Source organism: Pristiophorus japonicus, chromosome 15 (genome assembly GCF_044704955.1).
Source record: "Pristiophorus japonicus isolate sPriJap1 chromosome 15, sPriJap1.hap1, whole genome shotgun sequence".
Lineage (NCBI taxonomy): Eukaryota > Metazoa > Chordata > Chondrichthyes > Pristiophoridae > Pristiophorus > Pristiophorus japonicus.
Window position 1 is genome coordinate 140,658,327 of NC_091991.1, and position 14,982 is coordinate 140,673,308.

Consider the following 14,982-nt stretch of genomic DNA (forward strand, 5'->3'; position numbering starts at 1 on the left):
TATCCCCACTTCATCCAAAGGCTATACCTGGTGATGATTCTGCATGTGTAACGCAAAAAAATATCGATTTAGTATGAATATCTTCAAAATTTTGCATCTGCACGCACTTCCCATCAACTTTCCAATATAAATATCTGTGCCCACATTTTTTGTGGAAACTGCCTATATAAACTGGTCATGTAATTACACTCCATCCCCACAGAAAAATCAATTGCATTGAATCTGGTCTCCAAAAGCCTTCAGGACCGATTGACTGATTCCCTGTCTTTTAAGACTATACCCAGAGTTCTCATACATGACCAATCTACAGCATTTATTCAAGATCAGTTTTGGTAAAATGTTAAAGCGTCGATCAGCAAAGCCTTTATTTTTCCAGATATTACATTTTAATAATTGTACCTCTTCAAATTTTAAAGAACAAATGTTCAAAGCACAAACATTCCAACCACATACCACACAATCATCCCTCAAATTAATACTCCCAACTGTATTGGCACTAGTTTACTGGGAACAAAGTACATCATTAAACCCATTTTGATCTCAGTACCTATTTTGACATCATTACCCATTTCAAAAACAGTTTATAGATGCTACTGTATAATACGGAGAGAATACATTCTAAAGATCTGCAGGACTGTGATTTATATTTCACTCGTGGTACTGGCCATAACTCATTTGCGGCTTCCCTCATGACAATCCCACAGATCAGGTCTTCCCTCAACACTTCTAAAGTTTTCAACAGCAACCAAAACATCTCAATTCATATTGATGGGTTTAATTTTCACACTTTCTATTTATTTGCACATTTGGTTTACACAGCTTCCAGCCTTAGGAAATGTTCCGACTGATTCTTCATTATTTCCATTGCGGAATGAAGTTCTTTAAGCTATTATAGCATTGCTAGAACACAGAATAATTACAGACCCAACAGCCCAAGACCATTTACTGCTGTATCAATTCCAGCCAGGCAGTAACATTCATACAAAAGCAGAATACTGCAGGTGCTGGAAATCAGAAAATGCTAGAAATACTCAGCAGGTCAAGCAGCATTTGTGGAGAAACAGAGTTAGCGGCCCTGAAATTGCAGCCTCCGAAGGTATACTCAGTAAGAAGAAAGCTGCGGATTGCAGGAAGATATTAATCAACTGGTCAGGTGGGTAAAACAGTGGCAAATGGAATTTAATCTGGAGAAGTGTGAGGTAATGCATTTGGGGAAGGCTAACAAGGAAAGGGAATACACATTAAATGGTAGGACAGCGAGCAGTGTAGAGGGACAAAGGGACCTTTGAGTGCATGTCCACATATCCCTGAAGGTAGCAGGCCAGGTGGATAAGGTGGTTAAGGTGGCATACGGAATGCTTGCCTTTATTAGCCGAGGCATAGAATATAAGAGCAGGTGGGTTATGCTTGAACTGTATAAAACACTGGTTAGGCCACAGCTAGAATACTGCAAACAGTTCTGGTCACCGCATTACAGAAATTGCACTGGAGAGGGTACAGAGGAGATTTACGAGGATGTTGCCGGGAGTGGAGAATCTTAGCTATGAGGAGGACAGCTTGGATAGGCTGGGTTTGTTTTCCTTGGAACAGAGGAGGCTGAAGGGAGACCTCATTGAGGTGTATAAAATTGAGGGGCCTAGATATAGGGCCTATTTCCCGTAGCAGAGGGGTCAACAGCCAGGGGACATAAATTTAAAGTAATTGGTAGAAGGTTTAGAGGGGATTTGAGGGGAAATTTCTTCACGCAGAGGGCTGTGGGGGCCTGGAACTCACTGCCTGAAAGGGTGGTAGAGGCAGAAATCCTGCAGGGTTACGGACCTAGAGCTGGAAAGTGGGATTAGGTTGAATAGCCTCTTGTTGGCCGACGTGGACACGATGGGCCGAAATGGACTCCTTCCATGCTGTAAACTTCTATGATTCTATGCTGGCGTTATCCATTTGAAAGGCCCCGCAACTTCCTGGTTTCCGCATGTGGATTCACTCTGGAGCATCCATAATGCTGAGAATGACGTGAATAGCACGTTTAGTGAGTTGGTCTTACCACAGGTAAAGGGCCCACAGCCAGATAGGGAATGGAAGACCAACAGGAAGAGCAGTGCAAGGAAGGTAGTGCAGGGGTTCCCTGCGGTCATCCCCCTGCAAAACAGATACACCACTTTGAGTACTGTTGAGGGGGATGACTCATCAGGGGGGAGCAGCAGCAACCGCCAAGTTCATGGCACCGTGGCTGGCTCTGCTGCACAGGAGGGCAGGAAAAAGAGTGGGAGAGCGATAGTGATAGGGGATTCAATTGTAAGGGGAATAGATAGGCGTTTCTGCGGCCGCAACCGAGACTCCAGGATGGTATGTTGCCTCCCTGGTGCAAGGGTCAAGGATGTCTCGCAGCGGGTGCAGGACATTCTGAAAAGGGAGGGTGAACAGCCAGTTGTCGTGGTGCACATTGGTATCAACGATATAGGTAAAAAAAACAGGATGAGGTCCTATGAGACGAATTTAAGGAGCTAGCAGCTAAATTAAAAAGTAGGACCTCAAAAGTAGTAATCTCGAGATTGCTACCAGTGCCACGTGCTAGTCAGAGTAGGAATCGCAGGATAGCTCAGATGAATACGTGGCTTGAGCAGTGGTGCAGCAGGGAGGGATTTAAATTCCTGGGGCATTGGAACCGGTTCTGGGGGAGGTGGGACCAGTACAAACCAGATGGTCTGCACCCAGGCAGGACCGGAACCAATGTCCTAGGAGGAGTGTTTGCTCGTGCTGTTGGGGAGGAGTTAAACTAATATGGCAGGGGGATGGAAACCAATGCAGGGAGACAGAGGGAAACAAAATGGAGACAGAAGCAAAAGATAGAAAGGAGATGAGTAAAAGTGGAGGGCAAAGAAACCCAAGGCATAAAACAAAAAGGGCAACTTTTCAGCAAAATTCTAAAGGGTCAAAGTGTGTTAAAAAGGCAAGCCTGAAGGCTCTGTGCCTCAATGCGAGGAGTATTCGGAATAAGGTGGAGGAATTAACTGTGCAGAAAGCAGTTAACAGATACGATGTTGTTGGTATCAGGGAGACATGGCTCCAGGGTGACCAAGGCTGGGAACTCAACATCCAAGGGTATTCAACATTTAGGAAGGATAGACAGAAAGGAAAAGGAGGCAGGGTGGCGTTGCTGGTTAAGGAGGAAATTAATGCAATTGTAAGGAAAGACATTAGCTTGGATGATGTGGAATCGGTATGGGTGGAGCTACGGAATACCAAAGGGCAGAAAACGTTAGTGGGAGTTGTGTACAGACCTCCAAACAGTAGTAGTGATGTTGGGGAGGGCATCAAACAGGAAATTAGGGGTGCATGCAATAAAGGTGCAGCAGTTATCATGGGTGACTTTAATATGCATATAAATTGGGCTAACCAAACTGGAAACAATACGGTGGAGGAGGATTTCCTGGAGTGCATAAGGGATGGTTTTCTAGACCAATATGTCGAGGAACCAACTAGGGGGGAGGCCAAATTAGACTGGGTATTGTGTAATGAGAGAGGATTAATTAGCAATCTCGTTGTGCGAGGCCCCTTGGGGCAGAGTGACCATAATATGGTGGAATTCTACATTAGGGTGGAGAATGAAACAGTTAATTCAGAGACTATGGTCCAGAACTTAAAGAAGGGTAACTTTGAAGGTATGAGGCGTGAATTGGCGAGGATAGATTGGCGAATGATACTTAAGGGGTTGACAGTGGATGGGCAATGGCAGAAATTTAGAGACCGCATGGATGAACCAAAACAATTGTACAGCCCTGTCTGGCGTAAAAATAAAAAAGGGAAGATGGCTCAACCGTGGCTATCAAGGGAAATCAGCTATAGTATTAAAGCCAAGGAAGTAGCATACAAATTAGCCAGAAATAGCAGCGAACCCAGGGACTGGGAGAAATTTAGAACTCAGTAGAGGAGGTCAAAGGATTTGATTAGGGCAGCGAAAAGAGAGTACGAGAGGAAGCTTGCAGGGAACATTAAAATTGACTGCAAAAGCTTCTGTAGATATGTAAAGAGAAAAAGGTTAGTAAAGGCAAACGTAGGTCCCCTGCAGTCAGAATCAGGGGAAGTCATAACTGGGAACAAAGAAATGGCAGACCAATTGAACAAGTACTTTGGTTCGGTATTCACTAAGGAGGACACAAACAACCTTCCGGATATAAAAGGGTCAGAGGGTCTAAGTAAGAAGGAGGAACTGAGGGCAATCCTTATTGGTCAGGAAATTATGTTGGGGAAATTGATGGGATTGAAGGCCGATAAATCCCCAGGGACTGATGGTCTGCATCCCAAAGTACTTAAGGAGGTGGCCTTGGAAATAGCGGATGCATTGACAGTCATTTTCCAACATTCCATAACTGATTCCATAGACTCTGGATCAGTTCCTATGGAGTGGAGGGTAGCCAATATAACCCCACTTTTTAAAAAAGGAGGGAGAGAGAAAACAGGGAATTATGGACCGGTTAGTCTGACATTGGTACTGGGTAAAATGATGGAATCAATTATTAAGGATGTCATAGCAGCACATTTGGAAAGAGGTGACATGATAGGTCCAAGTCAGCATGGATTTGTGAAAGGGAAATCATGCTTGACAAATCTTCTGGAATTTTGTGAGGATGTTTCCAGTAGAGTAGACAAGGGAGAACCAGTTGATGTGGTGTATTTGGACTTTCAGAAGGCTTTCAACAAGGTCCCACACAAGAGATTAATGTGCAAAGTTAAAGCACATGGGATTGGGGGTAGTGTGCTGACGTGGATTGAGAACTGGTTGTCAGACAGGAAGCAAAGAGTAGGAGTAATTGGGTATTTTTCAGAATGGCAGGCAGTGATTAGTGGGGTACCGCAAGGTTCTGTGCTGGGGCCCCAGCTGTTTACACTGTACATTAATGATTTAGACGAGGGGATTAAATGTAGTATCTCCAAATTTGCGGATGACACCAAGTTGGGTGGCAGTGTGAGGAGGATGCTATGAGGCTGCAGAGTGACTTGGATAGGTTAGGAGAGTGGGCAAATGCATGGCAGATGAAGTATAATATGGATAAATGTGAGGTTATCCACTTTGGTGGTAAAAACAGAGAGACAGACTATTATCTAAATGGTGACAGATTAGGAAAAGGGGAGGTGCAACAAGACCTGGGTGTCATGGTACATCAGTCATTGAAGGTTGGCATGCAGGTACAGCAGGCGGTTAAGAAAGCAGATGGCATGTTGGCCTTCATAGCGAGGGGATTTGAGTACAGGGGCAGGGAGGTGTTACTACAGTTGTACAGGGCCTTGGTGAGGCCACACCTGGAGTATTGTGTACAGTTTTGGTCTCCTAACTTGAGGAAGGACATTCTTGCTATTGAGGGAGTGCAGCGAAGGTTCACCAGACTGATTCCCGGGATGGCAGGACTGACATATCAAGAAAGGCTGGATCAACTGGGCTTGTATTCATTGGAGTTCAGAAAAATGAGAGGGGATCTCATAGAAACGTTTCAAATTCTGACGGGTTTAAGACAGGTTAAATGCAGGAAGAATGTTCCCAATGTTGGGGAAGTCCAGAACCAGGGGTCGCAGTCTGAGGATAAGGGGTAAGCCATTTAGGACCGAGATGAGGAGAAACACAGAGAGTGGTAAACCTGTGGAATTCTCTACTATAGAAAGTTGTTGAGGCCAATTCACTAAGTATATTCAAAAAGGAGTTAGATGTAGTCCTTACTACTCGGGGGATCAAGGGGTATGACGAGAAAGCAGGAATGGGGTACTGAAGTTGCATGTTCAGCCATGAACTCATTGAATGGCAGTGCAGGCTCAAAGGGCCGATGGCCTACTCCTGCACCTATTTTCTATGTTTCTATGTCTATGTTTCTATGCGCGAAATCCGGAATTTGCCATCCATCAAGATACGCCTTGACAGATCATCCAAACGGCATGAAAAATCGGTATTGCTGGTGCAGAGTTGAGCAACTTGCCCTGCAATTTCCCCAAAACTCTTATGATGGTAAAAGCAGGCATAGGGCCTGCTTTCATCAGCGCAAGGGTATAAATAGGCATTAAATTAAACATTTAAAAATCAAAAATGATTCTCATACACTTTAAATTAGTTTATGCAACTATTAGCCAGGATTAAAAAATTTTAAATTATTCATCAAAAATGTAATTTTTTTTTTTTTAAATTGAGGTTGATGCACTGAAGGGACATGAAGAAAATTGAAATTCAGTATATTTATATTTATTAGAATTATGTAAATTGTTTAATTATTTGGAGATTCCATTGCATATTGGCCCCCTTCTGTGCTGTAAACTTCTATGATTCTATGCCGGCGTTATCCATTTGAAACTTCCTGGTTTCCACATGCGCGAAACTTGTCATCCGTGGGGTGCCGCAGGGATCAGTGCTGGGACCCCAACTATTTACAATCTAGATTATTGACTTTGAGGAAGGGACTGAGCGTAACATAGCCAAGTTTACCGACGATACTAAGATGGGAGGAAAAGCAGAATGTGAGGAGGACACACAAAATCTGCAAAAGGACATAGACAGACTAAGTGAGTGGGCAAAAATTTAGCAGATAGAGTATGTTAGAAAATGTGAGATCATGCACTTTAGCAGAAAAAAAAAATCAAAGAGCAAGTTATTATATAAATGGAGAAAGATTGCAAGGTGCTGCAGTGCAGCGGGACCTGGAGGTACTTGTGCATGAAACACAAAAGGTTAGTATGCAGGTACAGCAAGTGATCAGGTAAGCCAATGGAATCGTGGCCTTTATTGCAATGGGGATGGAGTAAAAAAGCAGGGAAGTCTTGCTACAGTTGTACAGGGTATTGGTGAGGCCATACCTGGAATACTGCGTGCAGTATTGGTTTCCATATTTACGAAAGGATATGCTTGCTTTGGAGGCAGTTCAGAGAAAGTTCACAAAACTGATTCTAGAGATGAGAGGGTTGACTTGTGAGGAAAGGTTGAGTAGGTTGGGCCTCTACTCGTTGGAATTCAGAAGAATGAGAGGTGATCTTATCGAGACGTAGAAGATTATGCGGGGGCTTGACAAGGTGAATGCAGAGAGGATGTTTCCACTGATGGGGGAGACTAGAACTCGAGGGCATAATCTTAGAATAAGGAGCCGCCCATTTAAAACTGAGATGAGGTGAAATTTCTTCTCTCAGAGGGTTATGCATCTGTGGAATTCACTGCCTCAGAGAGCTGTGAAATTTAAGACAGAATTGGAGTTTCTTGAATAGGGGGATAAGGGGTTACGGACAGCGGGCAGGGAAGTGGATCGGAGTCCATGAACGGATCAGCCATAATCGTATTAAATGGCAGAGCAGGCTCGAGTGGCCGTATGGCTTACTCCTTCTCCTATTTCTTATGTTATTAGGGGATTCCCTTCGTAAATGATTGTAATGTAATTCTCCTTTGTGATTGGAGGACCGGGCCCATGTGAGCCCAGTGACGCTTCCGAACCAGCTGCGTCTCTGGGATCTATGGGCCTTTACGCAGCCGTGTGCCTGGAAGCCTGAGACCGCAAGTTTTCGCAGCCTGGTCACCTGGAGGTAGGCTCGCAAAGGTTTCACAGGTCGGAGGCGTACCCCGGAGATACGCCTCCGACCGCAATTTCTAGCCCATTGTTTCAGGACCCGAAATATTAAAACCGGCTTTCCCTCCTCAGATGCTGCTTGACCTGCTGAGTATTTCCAGCATTTTCTGTTTTTATTTTAGTAACACGTTCATGCCGTCTAGCTCAAACTGCAATTCCATCACCCATGGAGAGAACTCTCTGCATACGTGCTTAAATACATGCTCTGAGCTCCACTCACAGCAAATGAGATTTAAATATTTAGAACACGTAACCAAGAGCATCAGCACACTCCAGGTAGGTTTAAAATGTTATCAGGAAGCTCGAAGGATCTCCACATATTTAAAGTACCATTCCCTGATCCTGGAATGCAAGAGAGCTTTATATTGAAACCAGTTTGATGCTAGAGTTTCAGTTTAATTGCACACTAATGTGAAACTCTGAACTATTCTCTCAAACAAAATCCAGTGATCATTTTTGATCCACTAGCTAAACAATGGTACACATTACCTTGGATTTAATAAATTCCTCAACTGCATCCACTGCCTGTTGAAAACGTTTCCCTTTGGTAATTTTTACCATTTCCTCCTTGTGAAGCTGATATGATTTAAGTTGGTCAACTTTGATCCACGCACTGCAACAAAACAAAATCAGTCAATTTTTAGACTCACCTCCCTTGAATTGAACTTCTATGTCTTCAACGGGTGACATTTATAAAGCCTCTAAAATGGCTACCGCTCGTTGGTTTTTGCCATTAAAATCAAGCAATACATACCCAATATATGTTGTGTCTTGTTACAGTATCCAACTGTTTTCATGGCATATCCAACAATAAACTATTCTGTGCCTCATCACTTTTGTTACTGCACTGGGAATATACCTATTGAAGATGACTTTTGTGTCAAGCACAAGTAGAAAGTTTCAGGAAGGCACCTGAATTGTAACACGCATGATCAGCTAATTTAGGAAAATTGGTTTCCACCAAAAAAAGGGGTCCTAATTAAACAGCTTCGACTGCACGGAGTTACAAAGCTACTCAAATGTCAGAAGTATTTGTAGTAACTGCACAATTAAATTGGTTCATTTCTGGCCAATTGCTTTCTCACCCTTTACCGGATTCTCTTTACTACAAACACATTTGCTATTAATATTGCAGAGCAATTTCAACACCATATCTTAGTTCTATGTGGTTATTATTGTAAAAGTTAACAACATTGGATTAACAGTATAAGTGAAATAGTGTACACAGTTTGAAGGATGAGAGAGAACATTCTCTATCTTTCCCCTTTGTTATATTTCTCGTATCAGTTAGCAGAAGCTTCACATTTAATCTCCAACTTCTGGAGACTACAGGGAGAAGGCAAAAAAGTAGAAAGAAACAGAAAGATGACGTCACAGCCAAGGGGGTAAGTGATTGGCGAGTAGTTTTTCTTTTTTCTCTTCTATAACAGTGAGTAAACTTTAACATTGCTGTTGCCAATTTAAGTGTATCTAAGGGTTAAATCATGGCAGGAGAGCTCGGTCACGTGATATGTTCCTCCTGTACCATGTGGGAACTCAGGGACACTTCCGGTGTCCCTGACGACTACGTGTGCAGAAAGTGTGTCCGCCTCCAGCTCCTGATGGTCCGCGTTGCGGAATTGGAGCTGAGGGTGGATTCACTCTGGAGCATCCACGATGCTGAGAATGATGTGAGTAGCACATGTAGCGAGCTGGTCTTACCACAGGTGAAGGGTCCACAGCCAGCTAGGAAATGGAAGACCAGCAGGAAGAGCAGTGCAAGGAAGGTAGTGCAGGGGTCCCCTGCGGTCATCCCCCTGCAAAACAGATACACCGTTTTGAGTACTGTTGAGGGGAAATGACTCATCAGGGGAGGGCAGCAGCAGCCAAGTTCATGGCACCGTGGATGGCTCTGATGCACAGGAGGACAGGAAAAAGAGTGGGAGAGCGAGTGATAGGGAATTCAATTGTAAGGAGAATAGATAGGCGTTTCTGCGGCCGCAACCGAGACTCCAGGATGGTATGTTGCCTCCCTGGTGCAAGGGTCAAGGATGTCTCGCAACGGGTGCAGGACATTCTGAAAAGGGAGGGTGAACAGCCAGTTGTCGTGGTGCACATTGGTACCAACGATATAGGTAAAAAAAAGGGATGAGGTCCTACAAGACGAATTTAAGGAGCTAGGAGCTAAATTAAAATGTAGGACCTCAAAAGTAGTAATCTCAGGATTGCTACCAGTGCCACGTGCTAGTCAGAGTAGGAATCGCAGGATAGCTCAGATGAATACGTGGCTTGAGCAGTGGTGCAGCAGGGAGGGATTCAAATTCCTGGGGCATTGGAACCGGTTCTGGGAGAGATGGGACCAGTACAAACCTGACGGTCTGCACCTGGGCAGGACCGGAACCAATGTCCTAGGGGGAGTGTTTGCTAGTGCTGTTGGGGAGGAGTTAAACGAATATGGCAGGGGGATGGGAACCAATGCAGGGAGACAGAGGGAAACAAAAAGGAGACAAAAGCAAAAGACAGAAAGGAGATGAGTAAAAGTGGAGGGCAGAGAAACATAATAAGAACATAAGAACATAAGAATTAGGAACAGGAGTAGGCCATCTAGCCCCTCGAGCCTGCTCCGCCATTCAATAAGATCATGGCTGATCTGGTCGTGGACTCAGCCCTAGTTCTAGTCTCCCCCACCAATGGAAACAACCTCTCTGCCTCTATCTTGTCTATCCCTTTCATGATTTTAAATGTTTCTATAAGATCACCCCTCATCCTTCTGAACTCCAAGGAGTAAAGACCTAGTCTACTCAATCTATCATCATAAGTTAACCCCCTCATTTCTCGAATCAGCCTAGTGAATCGTCTCTGCACCCCTTCCAAAGCTAGTATATCCTTCCTTAAGTAAGGTGACCAAAACTGCACGCAGTACTCCAGGTGCGGCCTTACCAATACCTTATACAGTTGCAGCAACACCTCCCTGCTTTTGTACTCCATCCCTTTCGCAATGAAGGCCAACATTCCATTTGCCTTCCTGATTACCTGCTGCACCTACAAACTAACCTTTTGGGATTCATGCACAAGGACCCCCAGGTCCCTCTGCACCACAGCATGTTGTAATTTCTCCCTATTCAAATAATATTCCCTTTTACTGTTTTTTTTCCCCCAAGGTGGATGACCTCACACTTTCCGACATTGTATTCCATCTGCCAAACCTTAGCCCATTCGCTTAACCTATCCAAATCTCCTTGTAGCCTCTCTGAGTTCTCTACACAACCCGCTTTCCCACTAATCTTAGTGTCATCTGCAAATTTTGTTGCACTACACTCTGTCCCCTCCTCTAGGTCATCTATGTATATTGTAAACAGTTGTGGTCCCAGCACCGATCCCTGTGGCACACCACTAACCACTGATTTCCAACCGGAAAAGGACCCATTTATCCCGACTCTCTGCTTTCTGTTCGCCAGCCAATTCTCTATCCATGCTAATACATTTCCTCTGACTCCGCGTACCTTTATCTTCTGCAGTAACCTTTTGTGTGGCACCTTATCGAATGCCTTTTGGAAATCTAAATACACCACATCCATCGGTACACCTCTATCCACCATGCTCGTTATATCCTCAAAGAATTCCAGTAAGTTAGTTAAACTTGATTTCCCTTTCATGAATCCATGTTGCGTCTGCTTGATTGCACTATTCCTATCCAGATGTCCCGCTATTTCTTCCTTAATGATAGTTTCAAGCATTTTCCCCACTACAGATGTTAAACTAACCGGCCTATAGTTACCTGCCTTTTGCCTGCCCCCTTTTTTAAACAGAGGCGTTACATTAGCTCTCCAGAGTCCAGAGAATTTTGGTAGATTATAACAAATGCATCTGCTATAACTTCCGCCATCTCTTTTAATACCCTGGGATGCATTTCATCAGGTCCAGGGGACTTGTCTACCTTCAATCCCATTAGTCTGTCCAGCACTACCTCCCTAGTGATAGTGATCATCTCAAGGTCCTCCCTTCCCACATTCCTATAACCAGCAATTTTTGGCATGGTTTTTGTGTCTTCCACTGTGAAGACGGAAGCAAAATAATTGTTTAAGGTCTCAGCCATTTCCACATTTCCCATTATTAAATCCCCCTTTTCAACTTCTAAGGGACCAACATTTACTTTAGTCACTCTTTTCCAAGGCAAAAAACAAAAAGGGCCACTGAATATAAAGGGGCTGCAGGAAGGGTCAAAACTAAAAATCATGGTTAAAAACTAGTATTAAAACACTCTACCTAAACGCACGCAGCATTCGAAATAAAGTAAATGAGTTGAAGGCACAAATCATTACAAATGGGTATGATTTGGTGGCCATTACAGAAACGTGGTTGCAGGGTGGCCAAGACTGGGAATTAAACATACAGGGGTATCTGACGATTCGGAAAGATAGACAAGGGGGGAAAGGAGGTGGGGTAGCTCTGTTAATAAAGGATGATATCAGGGCAGTTGTGAGAGACGATATTGGCTCTAATGAACAAAATGTTGAATCATTGTGGGTGGAGATTAGCGATAGTAAGGGGAAAAAGTCACTGGTGGGCGTAGTTTATAGGCCCCCAAATAATAACTTCACGGTGGGGCGGACAATAATCAAGGGAATAATGGAGGCATGTGAAAAAGGAACAGCAGTAATCATGGGGGATTTTAACCTACATATCGATTGGTCAAATCAAATCGCACGGGGTAGCCTGGAGGAGGAATTCATAGAATGCATACGGGATTGTTTCTTAGAACAGTATGTTACAGAACCTACAAGGGAGCAAGCTATCTTAGATCTGGTCCTGTGTAATGAGGCAGGAATAATAAACAATCTCCCAGTAAAAGATCCTCTCGGAATGAGTGATCACAGTATGGTTGAATTTGTAATACAGATTGAGGATGAGAAAGTTGTGTCTCAAATGAGTGCACTATGCTTAAACAAAGGGGACTACAGTGGGATGAGGGAAGAGTTGGCTGAAGTAGACTGGAAACACAGACTAAACGGTGACACAATTGAGGAACAGTGGAGAACTTTAAAGGAGCTCTTTCATAGTGCTCAACAAAAATATATTCCAGTGAAAAATGGCAGTAAGAGAAGGGATAACCAGCCGTGGATAACCACGGAAATAAAGGAGAGTATCAAATTCAAAACCAATGCGTATAAGGTGGCCAAGGTTAGTGGGAAAATAGAAGATTGTGAAAATTTTAAACGACAGCAAAGAATGACTAAGAAAGCAATAAAGAAAGGAAAGATAGATTACGAAGGTAAACTTGCGCAAAACATAAAAACGGATAGTAAAAGCTTTTACAGATATATAAAACGGAAAAGAGTGACTAAAGTAAATGTTGGTCCCTTAGAAGATGAGATGGGGGATTTAATAATGGGAAATGTGGAAATGGCTGAGACCTTAAACAATTATTTTGCTTCAGTCTTCACAGTGGAAGACACAAAAACCATGCCAAAAATTGCTGGTCACAGGAATGTGGGAAGGGAGGACCTTGAGACAATCACTATCACTAGGGGGGTAGTGCTGGACAGGCTAATGGGACTGAAGGTAGACAAGTCCCCTGGTCCTGATGAAATGCATCCCAGGGTATTAAAGAGATGGCAGAAGTTATAGCAGATGCATTCGTTATAATCTACCAAAAGTCTCTGGACTCTGGGGAGGTACCAGCGGATTGGAAAACAGCTAATGTAACACATCTGTTTAAAAAAGGGGGCAGACAAAAGGCAGGTAACTATAGGCCGGTTAGTTTAGCGTCTGTAGTGGGGAAAATGCTTGAAACTATCATTAAGGAAGAAATAGTGGGACATCTAGATAGGAATAGTGCAATCAAGCAGACGCAGCATGGATCCATGAAGGGGAAATCATGTTTAACTAATTTACTGGAATTCTTTGTGGATATAACGAGCATGGTGGATAGAGGTGTACCGATGGATGTGATGTATTTAGATTTTCAAAAGGCATTCGATAAGGTGCCACACAAAAGGTTACTGCAGAAGATAAGGGTACGCGGAGTCAGAGGAAATGTATTAGCATGGATAGAGAATTGGCTGGCGAACAGAAAGCAGAGTCGGGATAAATGGGTCCTTTTCGGGTTGGAAACCGGTGGTTAGTGGTGTGCCACAGGGATCGGTGCTGGGACCACAACTGTTTACAATATACATAGATGACCTGGAAGAGGGGACAGAGTATAGTGTAACAAAATTTGCAGATGACACAAAGATTAGTGGGAAAGTGGGTTGTGTAGAGGACACAGAAAGGCTGGAAAGAGATTTAGATAGGTTAAGCGAATGGGCTAAGGTTTGGCAGATGGAATACAATGTCGGAAAGTGTGAGGTCATCCACCTTGGGAAAAAAAACAGTAAAAGGGAATATTATTTGAATGGAGAGAAATTACAACATGTTGCGGTGCAGAGGGGGACCTGGGGGTCCTTGTGCATGAAACTCTTTTAGAGTCTACCTGCAAAACATAAAACATTAAATCGTGACACCCGACCTGGGTGACACACCAGACATTTACAAGGCCCTTTTTTTTCCTTTTTTTTGTTTTTTTTTTAGTTTTTCTTTCTTTTTTTTTGGGCACTAAAATCACAATTTTCCAGTGCCCCCTATAAAAGGGAAGGGGACACTAAAAGCACCGGCATTTAAAACAAATTAAACTTTAAAACGTAAAATCAAATTAAAATTTGGTTGCCGGGCGTGATGATGCACTCCAGTCCCTCCGGTGCCCACCTCTCGCGGAAGGCCGCGAGCGTACCGGTGGACACCGCGTGCTCCATCTCCAAGGACACCCTGGACCGGATGTAAGAGCGGACGAGAGGCAGGCAGTCAGGTTGAACGACCCCCTCGACCGCCCGCTGCCTGGACCGGCTGATGGCACCCTTGGCCGTGCCCAGGAGCAGTCCTACGAGGAGGCCTTCGGACCTACCCGCTCCCCTCCGCACAGGGTGCCCAAAGATCAGGAGAGTGGGACTGAAGTGCAGCCAGAATTTCAGGAGCAGCCCCTTCAAATAATAAAACAGGGGCTGCAACCTTGTGCATTCCATAAAAACATGGAACACGGACTCTTCCAGACCGCAGAAATTGCAGGCGGCCTGGGAGTCCGTGAACCGGCTTAAAAATTTGTTGCACGGCACTGCTCCGTGCACCACCCTCCAGGCCAAGTCCCCGATGAATAGTGGGAGGACCCCTGCGTAGAGTGCCCTCCATCGGGGACCCCCGCCTCCTCCGGACGGCAAGACGATATGCCAAGACGGAAAGTCGCGAGCTGGGCGCTGACGCACACCAACGACTGACCGCCCTCCTCAAGCGGGAGACTCAAGACCGCGGCAGAGGCCCAGTGCTTCCTGTTGTTCCAGAAGAAGTCCACCAGCTTCTTCTGTATCTTGGCGACAAACGCAGG

General features: G+C 44.4%; 1 protein-coding gene across 3 annotated transcripts in view; it reads right to left on the reverse strand.

Moving 5' to 3' along the window:
* The window catches only part of glyr1 (glyoxylate reductase 1 homolog (Arabidopsis)), a 58,597-nt gene that overhangs the window by 37,216 nt on the left and 6,399 nt on the right, over nucleotides 1-14,982 (reverse strand). For all 3 annotated transcript variants that reach the window (XM_070901019.1, XM_070901018.1, XM_070901017.1), the window contains exon 4: nucleotides 8,079-8,202. In XM_070901019.1, coding sequence (XP_070757120.1) covers nucleotides 8,079-8,202 — 124 coding nt within the window. The remainder of the gene's footprint in view (nucleotides 1-8,078; nucleotides 8,203-14,982) is intronic.